General features: G+C 44.2%; 2 protein-coding genes across 3 annotated transcripts; both read right to left on the minus strand.

Moving 5' to 3' along the window:
• Positions 1-1,278: 1,278 nt before the first annotated feature.
• prodh2 (proline dehydrogenase 2) lies at positions 1,279-7,848 on the minus strand. Of its 2 annotated transcripts, none has more exons than XM_015963268.3 (10): positions 7,618-7,848; positions 7,305-7,495; positions 6,771-6,897; positions 5,745-5,816; positions 5,595-5,675; positions 3,618-3,668; positions 3,379-3,545; positions 3,075-3,185; positions 1,812-1,900; positions 1,279-1,680 (listed from the first exon to the last, which is right to left on the minus strand). In XM_015963268.3, the coding sequence occupies exons 1-10, from the start codon at positions 7,846-7,848 to the stop codon at positions 1,499-1,501; spliced, it is 1,302 nt and encodes a 433-aa protein (XP_015818754.3). In that variant the 3' UTR covers positions 1,279-1,498. The 2 variants fall into 2 exon arrangements, with proteins under 2 accessions (XP_015818754.3, XP_015818753.3); XM_015963267.3 differs by having other exon boundaries at positions 3,618-3,761.
• Positions 7,849-12,929: 5,081 nt separating this feature from the next.
• Positions 12,930-15,993, minus strand: tbx6 (T-box transcription factor 6). The gene is given in 8 exon segments (XM_054748938.2): positions 12,930-13,855; positions 14,094-14,285; positions 14,368-14,426; positions 14,501-14,571; positions 14,669-14,812; positions 14,903-15,170; positions 15,259-15,448; positions 15,951-15,993. Coding segments are annotated over 8 exon segments (1,893 nt in total).
• Positions 15,994-18,125: the final 2,132 nt, after the last annotated feature.

The raw sequence follows: 18,125 nt of genomic DNA on the forward strand, positions 1-18,125 counted from the left end.
TTTACATTTTTTTATTTATATTCTATTAAAAATCACAAAAAATTAAAGGTTGGGACCTGAGATATGATTCAGCACAAACAGACATTTTTAAAGGTCAACTCCACTTGTATTTTTAATACGTTTGTAGTGGTTTCTAGTAGGAAAAATACCTTGTAACGCTTAGTTTATACATCTCCGTCAGCAGGTTTGTACTTAACTATGTTTTTCTAGCTAAAAGCGTTCAAAATCCTCCATTAGCTTCGGGTAAGCTATGGCTACCAGGTCAGTGAAGCTTTGGTTAGCTTGTTGTAGCTACATATGGGTGTCAACCATTGGCTCACACTCCCACAGCCCCACTCTCTGCTCCACCTCTTTTGCCATTTTTTGATTATCTGGGCGTGACAAGATGTGTGACATGGCCAAGATGGCGGTGATGGTCCCCTTTTGTGGAAGTTATGCATTAATAAAAAAAGGGCGGGCTATACTTCCCAGTTGGTGTGTCAATCTCTGTCAGGACTGCAGATGGTGTAAGGGGTATCCTGCCATCAATGCAGTCATATCTCTAGTGCGTTTGTATTTGTACAGAGACTTTTTAACGTGGACAAGTTTGCCCTTATTCTCCTCCACCTCTTCATCGTCACCACCTCTAAACCCCCGTTTCCCATCATTTCCGTCCATGAATAAAACCTTTGTTGCGTATCTTCGTACTCCTTCGGTCATGGTTGTATTAATGTTTATATCGTCAGACTTTTTCTTCAAGACATTCTTCAGTCTGCTCTCAGTCTCTGCCGCTAAATTTATTTGGCTCTCATTTATTTCATGGCGGTGCTGTCAGCAAAGTTAAAGGAGGCGGCATCCTGGCCAATCACAGGCTTGTGGCTTCTGTCACTTTCAACGAATCTTGAGAAAGTTAGGCTGTACTCTGTCCTTAAGAGCCCTTATGACCACAAATAAAGGTGTTGTGTTTCTCTGCACCTTCACAGATGGAGAAGTATAAACTAGACGTGAGTTGTACTCTGGGGGGAAAAACACTCCGATGCACCTGTTTGTGGAACTAGAAGTGAGCCAGATTAGAGTTGAGCTGCACACGGCAGGATTATAGTACTTCCAGATATTTGGAAATATCGACTTGGATTGGCTAAAAGCAATGTGACCATTGACTCTGTCTGCTTTGCCCCCCCCCCCCCCCACCTCCCCCCACCCCCCACCCCCCGGGTGAAAACAATAGGCGTAAGATAGGTGTAGGAGCCTATTTTCATGTTCAGCCTGCATGAAACACTCAGAGTGACCCATGATCAATTAGAAGAAAATCTGTTAAGTTGACCTTTAATTGTCCGTACACAGGCAAGTGTGGGTGTGTGTGTGCGTGCGTGCGTGCGTGTGTGTGTGTGTGTGTGTGTGTGTGTGTGTGTGTGTGTGTGTGTGTGTGTGTGTGTGTGTGTGTTATATTTCTGTTTATCTTAGTAAAGTGTCTGTCAGCTAGATCTGACACCATTTCACTTTGGGTCCTCTTCTGTTATCAGCTCGCTCCCTTCAGACTCAGCTTCAGTCGGTGTTTCAGCTCCTGCCTCAGCAGATCCCTCTCTTTACGAATCCCCTGCAGCACTGTGCGGTTCTCCTGAGCCCGGCGCACCAAGTAGGGCAGCGTGTCATCCACAGAGCCGTATGGCACCGACTTGTACACAATATAACCTTCCTGAGCTAAAGGGAAGAAGAAGTCAAAGAAAAATCACCACAGGAGAAAATGAATTAAATCTTTCTGTAACGTCCTGCTGTCATTTTAATAAAAATGCAAGACCTTTATTGAGTTATTGACTGACTGTCCATCTTACCCAGAGTAAGAGAGACGTGATCACACATTCCTAACAGCTGGCCGAAGCACACCGAGCCGCCATCTTTGTTTATGTTCAGCTCCTCCATCCTGGAAATTCAGTGTGGAATATTTAAAGAAGCGACTCAAATGGTAAATGGTCTATATGTGTATAGCACCTTCTTAGGATTCTACAACCCCCCAAGATGCTTCACAACACAATCAGTCATTCACCCATTCACACACACACACACACACACACACACACACACACACACACACACACACACACACACACACACACACACACACACACACACACACACACATTCACACCCTGGTGGCGATGTAGCTACAGCTGCCCTGGGGCACACTGACAGAGGCGAGGCTGCCGATCGCTGGCGCCACCAGTCCCTCCGACCACCACCAGCAGGCAACGTGGGTTGAATGTCTTGCCCAAGAACACAACAGCAGCACTCTCTGGTCAGAGCCGGATTTAAACCTGCAACCTTACTGGACAACCCGCTCTACCTCCTGAGCTACTGCTGCCCAACGTAGCAGTTGAGGTAGAAAACAAAACATTTTGTGACATCTTCACAGCAGAAGATATACAGATATAGAACAGATATACAATACTGTATGATGTCACGTATGGTCGTATTCTGATCCTAGATCCAGCTGTGATGCAGCTGATGACGTCCATGTGTTGCTCTGAAGTAGCCAAGCGCAGTCGGACATTTCTGCTGCTGCAGTGAGTCATTTCCTTGTAAAACAGTATGCTCAACTGTTTTGTTTATTATATTTTTTGAAAAATAAAAAGCTGGGCCTGTCCCCATCTCGTTGTATTATGAGATTTATGACATGACTCATGAAAAAAACCCACTCACTCAGCATTTACATATCTCCTGTTGCATCACAGTTGGATTCTCTTTTTTTAAGTTAAAAATAAAAAATGTGTTAATTATTTTGTTAGGCTACAGATATCATCTTCAGCAGTCATCAGAGGAGAGGTGGGGGACATCTTGGACAGGTCCATCGCAGATCCACACAGAGACAAATAACCAGTCACACACACCTAGGGACAATTTAGAGTCCCCATCAACCTAACATACATGTTTTTAGTCTGTGGGAGGAAACTGGATCACCTGGAGAAAACTCACACACTGCATGCTAGTGAGATTCGAACCAGCAACCTTCTTGCTGTGAGGCAACTGTGCCACCATGCTGCTCGTCATGCAGCTATGCCCCTAAACCAGCTGTGTGTTTGTTGTCTACACATCCTTACCGTTTGGCGGCTCTCCTCACTGACTCCTCGTTATGAGTAGCCACTATGATTCTGTAGCTCTCAGGTTTCTCAGATATTACATCCAGCATCAAATCTAGGGACCCGTTATAACTGGGAAAAAGAAATAAAGACAAAACTCTCAGTTTAGTGGAGCCTTTGAGACATCCCTGCTCTATTTGCAGTCTTATCAAGACCTTTCCTGTCTGTAAATATCACCAGAGTTTCTACACTGATCTGATTCTAGAAGAGATCAAATCTGAATATGTTTTGCTACTGCAGCTTATATTTTATATAGAGTGGCTACCTGTTATTGGTGTCCTCCCAGCTTCCGTGGACCGGATCTTCTTGACCTTCTCTCTCTGCCTGCTTCCTTTCTTTGTCCATGTAGGCTCCTCGCACCAGTTTAACACCCAGACAGAAGCCTTCGGTCTCAGACAGACGCAGAGCCTCTAACAGGAGAGACCTGGACTCCTGAGGGACACAAGGAGGAGCTGTTAAACCCATCAGTGACAGGATATTGGAGAAGACAGCAAAGAGAATTACCTTTAAATAGCATTGATAGGTGTTCCAAATCCAGGCGCCATCTTTGTTAAACTTCATCATCATCGCCATGGTGACAAGAGACAGCGCAGGGTTAATATAGGTGTATTCTGCATCAACCAGGACTCGGACTTTGTTCACACTTGCCTATAAATAAAAACACAGTGAACAGTATTTAGGTGATTAAATTAGTTCATGAAGCTACTTCATCTGGATGGAATTGAAATAAATGAGCAAAAGTGGGTTTTCTTCTCCACGTTGGCCTGATGTTGTCCTCATCATTGTAAAATCAGTTTTTTGCATGAAACCAACATAAATTTTGTAAAAATATGACAGTACCATTTTAGATGAATAGCATGTATTTAATACAGTGCCTTCTAGGGTTCTACAACCCCCCAAGGTGCTTTACCACACACCTGCTATTCAGTCTGCAACGGACAGGGCTCAAACCTGCAACCCTCCGGTTACAGGTCCTCCGCCACTGTTGCCCTAGATAAACAATCCTTTAAAAATTAAGATTATATGAACACATGTAGAAACATAATATACTCACTTAAACTGTTTGAATAAAAAATTATACTGAATGAAATGATTTGACTGATTTGTTTTAAATGAAATGATCAGAAAGTTTTTGTTACATTTTCATGAACTTCTCTAAGTTTCTCTAAAATACTGAGATGATTTTGTTGTAAACTGGTGCTCTAAATAGTACAGAAGAGTAAAGCTGCCACCCAGGCTGAATAACATGATTACTTTTATTGTTGTATTTTAAAAAATCACATTTGGACAATCTACCAATAAAATGGTAAATGTTAAAAGGCCTGTGGTTGATATAGCACCTTCTAGAGTCCTGGAACCCCCCAAGGCGCTTTACAACACAATCAGTCATTCACACATTTACACCCTGGTAGTGATGAGCTACAATGTAGCCACAGCTGCCCTGGGGCGCACTGACAGAGGCAAGGCTGCCGAGCACAGGCGCCACCGGTCCCTCCAACCACCACCAGCAGGCACGACAGACTGAGCGGGGCTCGATTCGGCAGCCTTTCGATTACGGGGCGAGCACTTAACTCCTCTGCCACTATCTCCCAAAACATCCTTACAATATAATATTTAAATATAAGAACCTGATAGTATATTGTACAAACATGAACTATATAATGTTACAACAATAGCTACCATGCTGTAATATGATATTGCTCTCATTTTGTTTTTACGTGGGTCGCAGCTCTACTCTCCTGATAATAAACTATTATTTTATTAATTCGATTTTAATGGAAAGCTTACATTTATGTCCCTAAATTATTATTTATTTTGTTGTTGAATTGATCCATGTTTGTTTGTTTTCATTATTTCTACTGTTGAGCACGTTGGTATTTCATAAGTGTTGGTCCCAGAGTAATTTCAGAATAGCCTCAGAATGGTCCCTGAGTATTCTTAGAGTAGTCTTAGAATACTCTCAGTGTGGTCCCTTCCTGAGTATACTCAGAGTAGTCTCAGAGTGGTCCCTCACTAGACTCAGAGTAGTCTCAGAATAGTCTCAAAGTAGTCCCTGGGAAGTGTGATTGTCAGAGTACTCTAAGAGTAATCCCAAAGGAGTCTCAGAGTGGTCCCTGAGTAGTTCCTGAGTAGATATGAAACAGGGGGGTCAGAGGACTCAGGTGAGTAAATAATTATTAGATGCAAAAAAAAAAAAACACAAGAAGCTAAGGTTCCGACGCCATATGTGTCTTCGTCAGAGACGCATCTTTTGTTGTAACTTTGACAAAGACACATATGGTGTTTTGTATTTAATATTTACTCATTTGTGTTCTCCACCCTCTCTGCTTCATGTCAGATTGTTTATCGGTTGTCGAGCATCAGCTTGTGAGTTCATGACGTGCAGCCTTATTCTGCTTAATTCCCAGAGTAGTCTCAGAGTAGAGCTAGACCTAGAGTAGTCTCACAGTTGTCCCTCATGCATGTAATCAACACCAGTACCTCTGCTATTGTGTTGAGTCTCTGCAGGCCACACAGGAAGTGAGCAGCCTCATTTTCCTTCAACCCAGGGAAGCTGACATGCTGAAAAAGACAGAAGTCCATTAACAACATGAGGAAATGTTTGTCTGTCTTTGTGGATTATTGACTTACTTGTCCATCCATGGCCTTGACGAGGAGACTCAGATTATACGATCGTTGTGACATGAGGGTTGTGAGTTTCACCTTTGACACAAGCAGTTTATTCTCATCAGTCAGAAGTAAAACAGGGTCTGGATCAAACCAGAGAGTGATGCTGAGGAACAAAGGTGATGGAGCTTGTGTTCAGCTATCAGCGCCATCCCAGAGTAGCTGCTGATAACGTCAACAATAATCCAACCTTAACCTAAGAAACCAGATGCAGGAGGTCAGTGTTTCCCAATCCTGGTCCTCAGGGCACACTGTCCTGCATGTTTTCCATGTTGCCCTTTTAAACACCAGTGTTTTCCTGCTACCACACATGGCTTAAATGAATGGGTGACTAACAGGCATCTGCAACACTTGATGACCTCCTAAGAAACCAATGTAAATCAGGTGTGCTGAAGCAGATCCACGGAAAACACGCAGGAAAATGTGCCCTGAGAACCAGGGTTGGGAAACACTGTGCTAGAAAACCACATAGAACTATGTTCAATTTCTGTTCAATGTCCTGTTTCTACAACTTTTTAGAGAGTAGCTGCAAAGTAACTCTCATACGGTGTCGGCCTCAGAGAGTGGACTGGTGTCAGTACTGGTTCTGCTGGATCTCAGTACAGTATTTAATACAGATGACCTGGAATTATGGGAACAGCACAAAGATGGTATAAATCTCATTTATCTGACACCTTCCGGAAAATGTGTGTTCATTGTTTTTATTCAAATTTAATTGCACTAACTACATTCAATGAGCCTGAATCTGGATCTGGTTCGATTTAAATTTGTTGTGTTGTAAAACGTCTCGAGCTGACGTGTGTTTTATAAATAAACTGAACAAACTAAAGTGTGTGTTCTTATCTTTTTTCCCATTCAGATATTGTGACAAAGCTGGGAACTAGCACAGATGTGGGAGGTTTCATGTATTCCACAAAAACGGAACCTGTTGAAATCCAAAGGAAATCCATTCTTAGTAATAAAGACATCTTTTATTAAAATAAACCTTACACACAGCTCCGAGCTGAGTAGCGCCGTGATCTTCAGCTGCATCATCGGGTCCACACTCCAGGTGTTGCTGCTGGACATTTTCACACATTCCAGCATGGTCTCCATGTTTTTGTCGTACTGCTTTTCCCTGGTCGTGAGTCAGCGTAATATGAGAACATTAGTAGACATGAATTTCACGAACACCTGCCGATTATTTTTAAAAATCGGCAAATTGAGGACTAATTAAAAATGTGCTGTGGGTGATGTAATGATGCAACACTTCTGATGGGGTTTTAGGTTTAAAATGAGCAGCTTTTTGGAAAACGAAGTCAAGAATAGTTTTAGAATAAATTTGCACAACAAATCGACAATGATCGTGTTTTTGTTTGTTATTTTGATTTAACCCCAAACACTTGGTTTTACAGTGAATTTAATACTGTTATTCTAACTCTGAAGAGTGAGGAGATCAACAAATCCCCTCAAAACGGTGTCAAAATCAACCCTCCACTATTTGGTGCACCATAGTGTTTTTAACACCACTACGTTGCTGCTCACCCTGTGCTCTCTCCCAGGACCTCCTCGATAGGTACAGCCAGCATCGGCCTCAGGCCCAGCGAGCTCATCTTCTTCATGGACTCAGAGATCTCACTCTCATTCTCTCCAGCCACAAACTGGGCATAAACAGTGGGTTTGAGCAGGAAGGAGAAGCCCCTGCTCCCTAGGAGGGTTCGAGTCACAGACATCAGCTGGAAAACACGACAAAGAAAACAAGCAGGTGAGTTGGACTGAGGATAAAAGGATCTGTGTCCAGCTCTTTCTGCTGGAGCTTCTTTGATGTGAAGATCTATAAAATAATCCCAAATCCCACCTTTCCACAGTTGTTGACCAGAATAGAGAAGGAACAAAGGCGGAAGATGGCAAGTGCACGTAGCAGCTCTCCCCAGCTCTTCACCCTGAAGGCCCGGGGATCCTCAAAGGACAGCGTAGCTGAGAGAATGTCAGCTTCCTTCACTGCTGCTGACCTGGAGGCCACAGTACCCAGACATCTCAACGACAGGAGGTGAGGGAGCGACGGACGCAAGATCGAGCACAGCATCATCCTAAGAGGAGAAAATGCTGCGAGGGTGTGTTTGTGTCAAATGATCAGGCAGCTCAGGAACTCTGGTGGAAAACTGTAGGAAGATATAGAAACATAAAGAAAATTTCATTCTCCACCAAACTTAAACCCTGCTTACTTTAAAATCCACTGTGGCGAATACATCCACACATTCTTCTGATCAGGACTTTAAGCTTTGTAGTTTAATTTTTAATAATCCTGCACAAAGCCAAGTAAACAAACAACACTTCTACATTTGCAGATGGTCTACATCACCTAAATCTGCTGGATTTTTGCATTTTAAAGGCCTTACCCTCCATTCTATGAGTAGAGCTGCAAACTCCTAAACAATGAAGATCCAGAGAAACAGCAGGAGAGTCTGGGAATGAAGTAGGTTAATGAATGATTGCTTGGAAGTTTAAGTAAACACCCAGTTTGAACATTGAACCGTTCATGGATCTAAATTTCTTTTTAGTTCAGTCCAACTCACTTATTCTCAACTATGTTGATTATGTTTTATTTCAGTCATGTAAATAATATGATTAATTTACTATTGGCTTCATATTTCTTCAAACTATTTGTAAAAACTTCTGTTTTACCCTCTAAAACTGAAACACACAGGAGTTTTATTTTTGTCCTGACTCAGTGTTTTAAATGAGTTCCCTTCTTAAAGTAGATTCTTTATGTTATCGGAAAGTAAACAGTTTCTTGCTTTAGATATTATAAGTCCTAATTTAATAAAGCATGTTTTAAGGTTAATTTGTTTATCAATACCCAGTGTAATTCATCAGTCCAATTGCCTTTTTCTGCATTAGGCCTACTGTTTATACTTTATGTTGTATGTGTTTCTATACAGTAAAGTACAGTACAGTAAATCAAGTATACTGAAGTCATTTCATTCATTCATTCATTCATTCATTCATTCATTCATTCATTCATTCTCTTTACACACTTATTTCTTAGTAGTCATGGGGAGCTGGTGCCTATCTGGTGTTAATCTATGAGTCTTTACTGTGCATAATTACCATTTATAGTCCTACAAGTATGGGGCGCCAAGTGTAAATCGCTGGTGTAAATTATTTAGCAGACATTTTTTTTTATATTTAGCTCAGTTTTCCTACATTTAGCAACTTTTATCACATTTAAAAATATGTTTAAATATCACTTAATTTCAGCTCATCTAAATGTTAAATCTAAACTTAAATGTTAAATCTAAATCTAAATGCTAATTCTAAACCTATATATAAATGCTAAGTGCATATGTTAAATCTAAATCTAAATTCAAATGTTAAATCTAAATCTAAATGCTAAATGTAAATGTTAAATATAAATCTATATCTTAAATCTAAAACTAATTATTAAATCTAAACCTAAACATAAATGCCAAGTGTAAATGTTAAATCTAAATGTAAAAGTCAAATACAAACCTAAATCTAAATATCAAATCTAAACGTAAATGTAAAATGTAAATGTTAAATTTTTCCTAAATCTAAATGTTAAGGCTAAATTTAAATCTAAATGTAAATATAAATGTTAAATCTAAATCTAAACCTAAATGTTAAATCTAAACGTCAAATCTAAATCTAAATGTCAAATCTAAATCTAAATGTTAAATCTAAACCTAAATGTTAAATCTAAATCTAAATCTGTGAGTTAATTACATCTTTCTGTTATATGCAAATTAGCCAGGTGTGACCACGCCCACGACAAAGGCTGGCCAATTGCGCTCATTTTCACTCCTCTTTCTTTCTGCTGGACACTGGCTGTACTGCTCAAGTCTTCACTGGGCATCTTAGCAAAGGTAATAGCACATTTCGCTATCAGTTTTAAGACGTTTGTTGAGTAAACTACTTGTTTTGATCGTGCTGTAAATTATTTCTCAGCTAGGATTGTGTAATAGAACATAATGACCAGTCACAACTGAAAAAGACAGACATGGCTGCCAACTCGCTTCAGGCAGGAGAAATTGAACATGCCGTCATGGCAGGTGTCCGAGCAGCTCTTCAGAGCGTGCTTCCCCCTGCATTGCACCCCGCAGCAATGACGGTAGGTATTCTGGTGGTTTTTCGCTCAGTTAGCCTATTTAAGTGGAAGTGTTCATACACTATAAAGTTGCCATGAACCTAGCTAAGCTAACTAGCTAACAACTGTGTTGCATAAGCCTGTTTAAAAAAAACAATCGCGCCACTTTCTCGCAAAGCTGAGCCGACTTCAGAGAGCCTGTTCATAAGTGGCCAAATGTGGCAGGCGATCATGTGTTTTTCACAAAAGATAACGTGATGGCGGGGGCACTGTGTCCACGCTGCCGCAGACATCCTTATAGCTTTTACCTAACTTTATTTTCATACAGATTGAAGCCACGCTTCTTAAGTTTTTTCACTAACTACTACAAGTAGTGGCAGTTTTTCAGTCTCTGTGAACTGTGGCTGGTTGTGAGCTGCCTGCCTCTTAACACCAGACTTGAGAACTGTGTTAACAATCCATTTTATTTTCATTTCATTTATTTATAAAGCACCTTCCATGACCTTACAGACCAAGGTGCTGAAGACAACCAAAAAAGCTCACGATAAGAACAAATATAATGTTGTGTATGATAAAAAGAAAGCAAAAAAAAACAACAATCAAGGTTTCTCTATAGGAGCGTCCAATAGAGAGTGTGAGGGGCCACAGATCTGCCCTCTAAAGACGTGCAGGAGACGGGGGGAGCTCCAAGTCCCAAAGATCCAGGAGCTGCCCCAGAGCGCAGGAACCCCAGGGAGACTGCGACCCTCGAGAGGCGCATGCCCCGGGGTGGCCACAACCAGCAGCCGGCAGAGTCCCGGGAGATATCGACGGCAAGCCCACAGGTCCGCCCGCAGTCTCCCACCCCCTAGCCGGCCGAGCCCGGGACCCAGCGACCCGGGACCATGGGGCGACCAGCCCCGCCGGGGACCCAGCAGAGCCCAGGGACTCAGACCCCATCAGACAGCCACCGGGATTGATCAGGCAGATGCCAAAAATCTTAAACTCCCTGACCCGGGAGCCACGACCCAGGCAGACCAAGGCACCACACTCCACACCAGGTGTGGCAGGGAGAGGGGAGACGAAGATCTATATCATCAAAAGAAGTCCCAGGAGAAGTGAGGAGTCAAAGGCCCCACCTGACAAATACAGTCATACACAAACACAGTCACACACTCCCTCCCTCATGCTCACACATACACATACAGCCAAAGACTTACAAAAATGCATGCCGGACACCCACTCATGCTCCCCATACACACCCTATTCACTCTGGTCCCGGTACTGCTGCACATGGGGTACAGCCATCACCGGTTTCCAGAGTTCGACCCTTTCTGCTGGGGCGCTGATGGGCAGGCTCCCCCGCCTAATGCTGAGCACAGCAACCCACCACCCCAGTCCCCAACCGGATGGCCGTATCTCCCTCCTAGCCTCCAGCCCCAGGAAGCCAAGCGACAACAGAGGTGTGCTAAGACCCCTAGTCTCCCTCCGCCTGCTGCAATATAGTGTTAGTGCATGTTGATGAGGTGTATTCCATGGCTGTGGTGAGCGGGCAGTGCGGGCATCATCTGGCCTATGCCAGCTGATGCCACCACACCACCCCACTTGCACCCACAGCCCTCGGTGTCTAAGTGCAGTTTAAAATTGGAAGTGGGCACCGGCACTTGGGATGAGGCAGAGAAATCCCCCTGCCAAATGCCGTTGAATGTGCTCACTCCCAAGGCCCTAAGTGTGTTTGCGTGGAATGTCGTCGGTGGAAGTGTATAAGGTGCAAATAAAATTGGGGGGCAGGTTGCCACAGGAATGCGGAAATGGGGTCCATACCCGCACTCCCTGACTTGTCCACCCCCCAAGGTCCTATGTACATGTTTGTGTGATGATGTGAGGGAGCAGGAGGAGAAAAATGTGTGGGGATGGGGAGGAATGGCTGGTTGGGCTTAGCCCTCCAGGGAGCCAGCTCCCCCACTGGCCCCAATAGGCACCTCTGTTGTCAAAATGCCACCCAGGGCATGAAGACCCCAGCCCATCCTGCCAGGGCCCAAAGCAGCAGCATCACAGAGCCTTACGGTGTCCGAGGGCACCAACCCAACAGAATATCTACACCCACCCCTGCATTTGCACAACTTCCAGATTATATAAGGCATAGGGCATCCAGGTAAGGTTGGGTCCTCCCCCTACTGGACTTCCCCCTCCCGTGTGATGGGACAGCAGAGGAGCCAAGGTCTACCTGAGGCCCCTGAACCCGAGCCAGGCACTGCTGCATGTTCCTGCCTTCTTCCCGGCAGCATACATGTCAAGACCTGACCCCCAAGGCCCCACCCAGATCCCCACACAGGACCGGCCACCCCCACACCCCGAGCCCCCAGGCCCCCACCCAGACCCGCCTCTTTTTCCACCAATAGAGGACGTAACAGTATATATAGATAGTATACACACACACACACACATTTACGCTTCTAACCTATTTACCATCAATGTCACATGACTAAACAATTACACATCATGACCTCCCTCACCCTCTATGAAACAGAAATACTCACAAAAACAAGATGGAACAAATATTGGTTGTTTATATCGGCGAAGTTTAACTAATCAAACCGATACCAATAAGTTTTAAAACTATTTACGCTACAGATATTGATGCAGTTATATTGTGCATCCCTAATTAAGACACAAAAGCACATTGTCCCAGTTAAGATGGGGGTACATCTCATTTCCGACAGCATCGTGAGATTTTGGTTCCGGCGGAAGTGTCTCAGGGAAGATACCCGAGGGGAAGGGTGAGTGTTCGTGACCGTGTTTGCCATTTCTGCAGCTCCCCTCTACCTCTACCCTGCCAGGGCCTGTCTTTAACTTTGGGAACCTTGCAAACGTTTTGGTCCATTTTATTTACATTACCCAGTTTAAAGAACAGAAAGCACAACAGAGCTTCATCAAAAACATTTTATTTCTCAAAAATATAAGGAATATTCAAAATGCTAGTCTTCAATTTTTTACAAACCACTACTAGTTTCATCTGTGTGGTCATTATTAAAATAATAATAAAAAAAACAAATAAACAACAATGAAATGTTTACAAATATTTAAAACACTGTTCTCGTGCTGATGAAGGACCCCTGGGGTTGTCTGTACAGATGCCTGAAGGGGTTGGAGAGGGACGAGTGAGGGTCCTGATGCAAGTAGAGAGGGTATGATGGGAAGGTGGAGTAAAGGGCTGATGGAGGGGTGGAGGAGGGCAGTGATGGATCCAGCTGGGGTAAAAGATTTGGGTGGTGCAGAACCACGTCTGGGCGATAGGAGGTGGCAGGGTTAAACTGAGACAAGGTGCTGATTTCAACTGGAGGGTATGAGGAGGTATAGGAGGAGGTGGGGGGACTGGGAAGAGCTGCAGAGGAGACACATGATTGGAAGGTGGAGGGGGGGTGGGAGAACACTTGCTGGTTTAGATGAGGGAGGTTCAGGGTGGGGCTGGGGTTAACAGAGGGGAAAGGAAAAGAGTTGGAGGTGATATTAGGTTGGTGCTGACTAGTGAATGTTTGGGCAGCAGCTGACCCAGGATCTGTGTTAGGGAGGAGTTCTGGATAAAGGAGCGGTTCTGCTTGTTGGCTGTGAAGAGAATCAGCTGATCCTGGATCCTGCAGGTTTGGCTGGCATGAGTTCGATGGAGCCTGAAACGAGCCTGGCATGTGAGGGGGTGCTGACTCTGAGAGGGTGCTGTAGGGGTTAGAGGGGGAGGACAGCTGGGGGGAGGAGGCATCTGAATGAGGAGGTGTTGGGAAGGTGAATCTGGTTTGCTGCAGAGAGGGGGTGGCAGGGAGAAGGGAGGGGTAGTCAATGGGAGGAAAGGAGGCCTGAGGATGGGATGAGTCAGAAGAGAAGGAGGGAGATGACTGAGGAAGAGGAGCTGGGGGGAAGGAGGAGGAGTTGGACTGAGCAGCTGAGAAGTCCGACTCGTACGTCGCTTCAGCCAGAGCGTCTGACCTGTGGAGGAGAGACGAGTTTCAGGTTAGTGTCTCGTATCAGGATCCAGCAAAGGAATCCAGTTAGAGTCCAGCAGATTCAACACACTTTAAGGTTGATGTAAGCAGTAAATAACTGAACAATGCATCAGTAAAACACATTTCAACCACAAGAACCAGAGTCCAACAAAAGCTTCTAGGGAGAAAAACAATCATAGAGAAATCTGTGGTAAGCAGGACTGTTAGAGATGTATAACATTCATGCTTTTTTACAGCCTTACCCATCATTTCCTCCTGTGTCCTGCAGCCCGGTGGCTATCTCCATGCTTATATCAGAAGTGATAAATGCCTGGCCAAGGTCTAGACTCTGATCTGGGGCTGGATATGTGGCCTCCTCAGGTCTGAAGCCACAGGAGGGGTCCGTCAGTGGAGGCAGGGAGGGGAGAGCCAGCGTTGTTGTTTCAGGAGATCCACAGTTAACTGAAACATAAAGAGGAGGGGAAATGGTTTAAGGTGACATCATGCAAAAGTTGAAATTCAAAGGGACGTTTGTTTTGCTCACCGACGTCTAAGGTTTCTGTCAGGACGGTCACTTTGCGTTTCTGTCGTGCATCTCTTTGTCTGGAAAGTAACATTTGGGTTAGATTCTTCACAAACGACAACCAATAGCATCTTCTGGTTTAGGTCTGAATTACTTTTTGCTGTTCATTCCACCTTCTCGAAAGCCTTTAGCAAAGGGATTAGAGTTGATCTTGAGCTCTGTGATCTACAAACAACGTCACATTTTCTTTAGGTTGAAGGACATTCAGGTGCACGCTCTACGTCTTTTGATGGTGAGGTATGTAAAGTAAGCTCCATAATACCTGGTGGTTCTGGTACGCAGTGACGGTGATGAACTGGGTTTCTGGGAACACAAAGGTGTGCTGTCCGCCCCCCCACCTCAACACATCTCTGGCTTCGATCACATGAACTCTGGGCTGGTAGCGATGCAGTGAATGCAGGATGATCTTTAAACAACGAAAACCAAAAGATTAAACCTAAGCAGCTCCACAAAGACCCACAGACACATGCTGCACGGCGCTCTGCCGGAGACTCACGTGTCCCTGTGTGTCCAGAGTGTTGTTGGTGAGCTTGGCGTAGTGGAAGGAGATGCTGCGGCTCTGCCAGTGTGCACCTGTGGCAGGTGAGTCCGGGTGGATGAACACTCGGTCCGGCAGCCTCGCCTCTGCCCCGCCCACGGCCTGCCAACCTCCGCCTTGGAAACGGTAGCGGGAGTCGTCAACTGGAACGATGTCAAGGAGGAGGATGTAGCGGAGAGACGGGTTTAAACCCGACAGCTTCAGTTTCAGCCCAGGAAACATCCGCCTGAGAAAGAAACATACCAAAACTGTCTTTATGTCTTTTTCTTGGAGCTATTTGAGGGTTAGGTGTCCACCCTGCAGACGGCTCTCACCTGCCCTTCTTTGTGATGATCATCTCTGTGCCCACAGAGCTGAACTGTTTCCATAGAGACGAGTTCTCCAGCTCGATCCCCACCTCCTCTTTCGGAGACTTAGAAGACGGCTTTGGAGGGGGGCCTAGGAGCCTGGGGGCCATGTCACAAGCTGTAGGGAACAGAGGTATGTGTGCAGGAACCTCTCTGTCTGTAGAAACGGACAAATCAGGGCTTAAATGGCCAAACGTCGGTGGTAAAGTTGTAGTAAAGCTAGAATAAGTAAATGGCCTGTATTTGATATAGCGCCATCTAGAGTCCTGGAACCCCCCAAGGTGCTTTACAACACAATCAGTCATTCACACACTGGTGAGCTACATTGCAGCCACAGCTGCACTGGGGCACACTGACAAAGGCGAGGCTGCCGAGCACTGACGCCACCGGTCCCTCTGACCACCACCAGCAGGCAACGTGGGTTAAGTGTCTTGCCCAAGGACACAACGACAGCGACAGACTGAGCGGGGCTCGAACCTGCAACCTTCCGATTACAGGGCAAGCACTTAACTCCTGTGCCACCGTCGCCCAAAGTCACTCATTTGAGCCAGCAAGATGTTCACCCTTTTCCCATCATGCTTCTTGCAGCTAAATCCTTAAAAACATTTAAAATGTGTAATAAAAATGAAAGCACAAGTCAGGATGTGTTGCGCTCTTACCTCTATAAAGACTCTGAGGTCCTACAGTCAAACTGGGAAACATCTCCACACCTGTTTTTGCCTCACCTACAGGCAACTTAACATTTCTTAGTTCACCTGACTTTGCTGACAAATCCCAAAAGTTGTTCAGGTGAGGCTCATTCACTAGTCTTCTGGTTCTGCTGATGCTCCTGCGGTGTGCTCGGCTGTAAGGACCCACAGCGCTGACCCGATCTGTTAAATAGGTGTGGAGGACTTCGCACCTCTGGGCCAAATGGTCCCATTTTCCCTTAGCCCTTCATTTGCCTCGCCATCTCTCCTCCCAGTCTCCTCAGCTCTCCTTCAAACTCACAATGGTCATGCTGGAGGTGAGTGGAAACATCTAGAATTTCTTCAGTGTTTAGAAAGCACCAGATGTGTGATCTGAGTAGAAATGGACTTTGATAAGCTTGACTTAACCATCCGGTGAAGTATGGCACTTTAGCAGTGATGTCTGAAAGCACAAGCTGACTTTAAGCTGTCCTAAAGTGCCATAATGTTTGCTTTTTACATTTTTATGCAAATTATTTACAAATAATTAAAAATTTAAGTATTTTACAATTTTTTTGCAAATTCATATTCTGCATACTGATTTCAAAAGGTCAGATTTACTCAGCGACCACTGATCAAAGCTTGAAGACAAGTTTCTGTTATAATCCATGAAATATTTGACTCTAAAACTTACACAACAAAAAAAGTTTTTTTTAATTAATAACCTGATTTAAAAAAAATTTTTCTTTTCAAAACATCAGCAATTATATTTAGGTACTGAGTGCCTAAGGTCTCCCTCGTGTCACTTTTCCTGAATCTTTCGGATTCTTCTGATAATAAAATAGCAAAAAAAAAAACAAGTGACAGAGGCTGTTTTGTGCTTGTTTTTCTGTCGTTTCAGCAAAACACCTCACGAAACACTCAGAAAGCAACTTTTAGAGTCAACCAAAGATGCCCGCTACAACACAATCATCACCAAAATGGCTCTAATGCATTCAGTTGCAGGTATTGAGCTGAAATCTGGCTTTTTTAGTAACTGAGAGTCATTCACAGCTTATGCTCCAAGAAAATGTAATCAAGACAGCCATAAGTCTGTCATTTCAAACATTAAAGGTGCTGTGATTTGTGCATTCCTTGCATAAACACTAAACCTTTAATTTGGGGAAATACGAGGCTCCTCCTGTCAAACACATAAATCGAGTGGAGTAATGGTGGACCCCCTGTAGCTGTCTGATGACTTGGTGACACGTTTCTTCCTCCCAGCAGTCAGACGGTTTAACTCTCTCTGCAGGGCGTCAGGCTGCAGGTGGAACAGGAGAGGACCACAGCTGGCCATCAGCAACAATTTGGTCCCAATGGATCAACGTGAACGTTTTGGTAGAAGTTTATTCATGCAAATACATTTATTAATCTGTTACTGCTGCCTGAGATTAAAGGCTGTCAGCGTCATGTAGAGATGCAAACACCTCTGCATTTGAACTAAAACAATCACCCTGTCTGGGACCCTCTTTACTGTTATTTTGCTGTGAGAGGTTTTACAGCGTCAGTTTAGATTCATCCTCATCCAGCTGCAAATAATTAAAAGGTCAAATTTACTTGTGTTTTTAATACATTTACAGTCGTTTTGAATAGGAATTTGTTTTCTGAGGGAAAAACCTCGGTGCGCTTGTTAGAGGATGTAACAGTCAGCTGGGGCAGAAAGTAGCTTCAGAAGTCAGGATTTGGAGTCTAATTTCCTGATATTTGGACATCTTACCTCTGACTGACTAACCACGATGCAACTTTACCACTGACTCTGCTCAAGAACACAAGCCTGAAGGAGTTCTGCTGTGTGGTGGAGTTTCTAATGCTAAAGGTTAGCTTCTACTAGTTGAGACGTTCTCTTCTGTTTCCTGGACACTTAACCAACAACAGCCTTCCCCGTCATGGAAGTCAATATTTGACCCCTGCACTTTTAACCGTCCAAAAACAATATTACGCTATATTAAATATACACTGGTTGAGCACTAGGACCAATCGGAAAACAACCATTTATGTTGAAGCCCGTTTCCCATTAGAACATACTGTAAAAACACACCCCCTCCCCCGGTCCTCATGCTGGTTGTGTCTCCCTCACTTCTAAAGTCAAAACTACGCCCATGTTCCCCGTCATGAGTCAAGTTGGGT

Source organism: Nothobranchius furzeri, chromosome 16, assembly GCF_043380555.1.
Source record: "Nothobranchius furzeri strain GRZ-AD chromosome 16, NfurGRZ-RIMD1, whole genome shotgun sequence".
Lineage (NCBI taxonomy): Eukaryota > Metazoa > Chordata > Actinopteri > Cyprinodontiformes > Nothobranchiidae > Nothobranchius > Nothobranchius furzeri.

Excerpts from the sequence above, each read along its gene's own strand:
- prodh2 (XM_015963267.3), bottom strand. The coding sequence starts at position 7,848 with ATGATGCTGTGCTCGATCTTGCGTCCGTCGCTCCCTCACCTCCTGTCG. Across the intron at positions 5,817-6,770 it reads TACTCAGCTCGGAGCTGTGT|GTGAAACTCACAACCCTCAT; the intron begins GTAAGGTTTATT and ends CTTGTGTCAAAG. Across the intron at positions 3,546-3,617 it reads CCTATCAATGCTATTTAAAG|GAGTCCAGGTCTCTCCTGTT; the intron begins GTAATTCTCTTT and ends TGTGTCCCTCAG.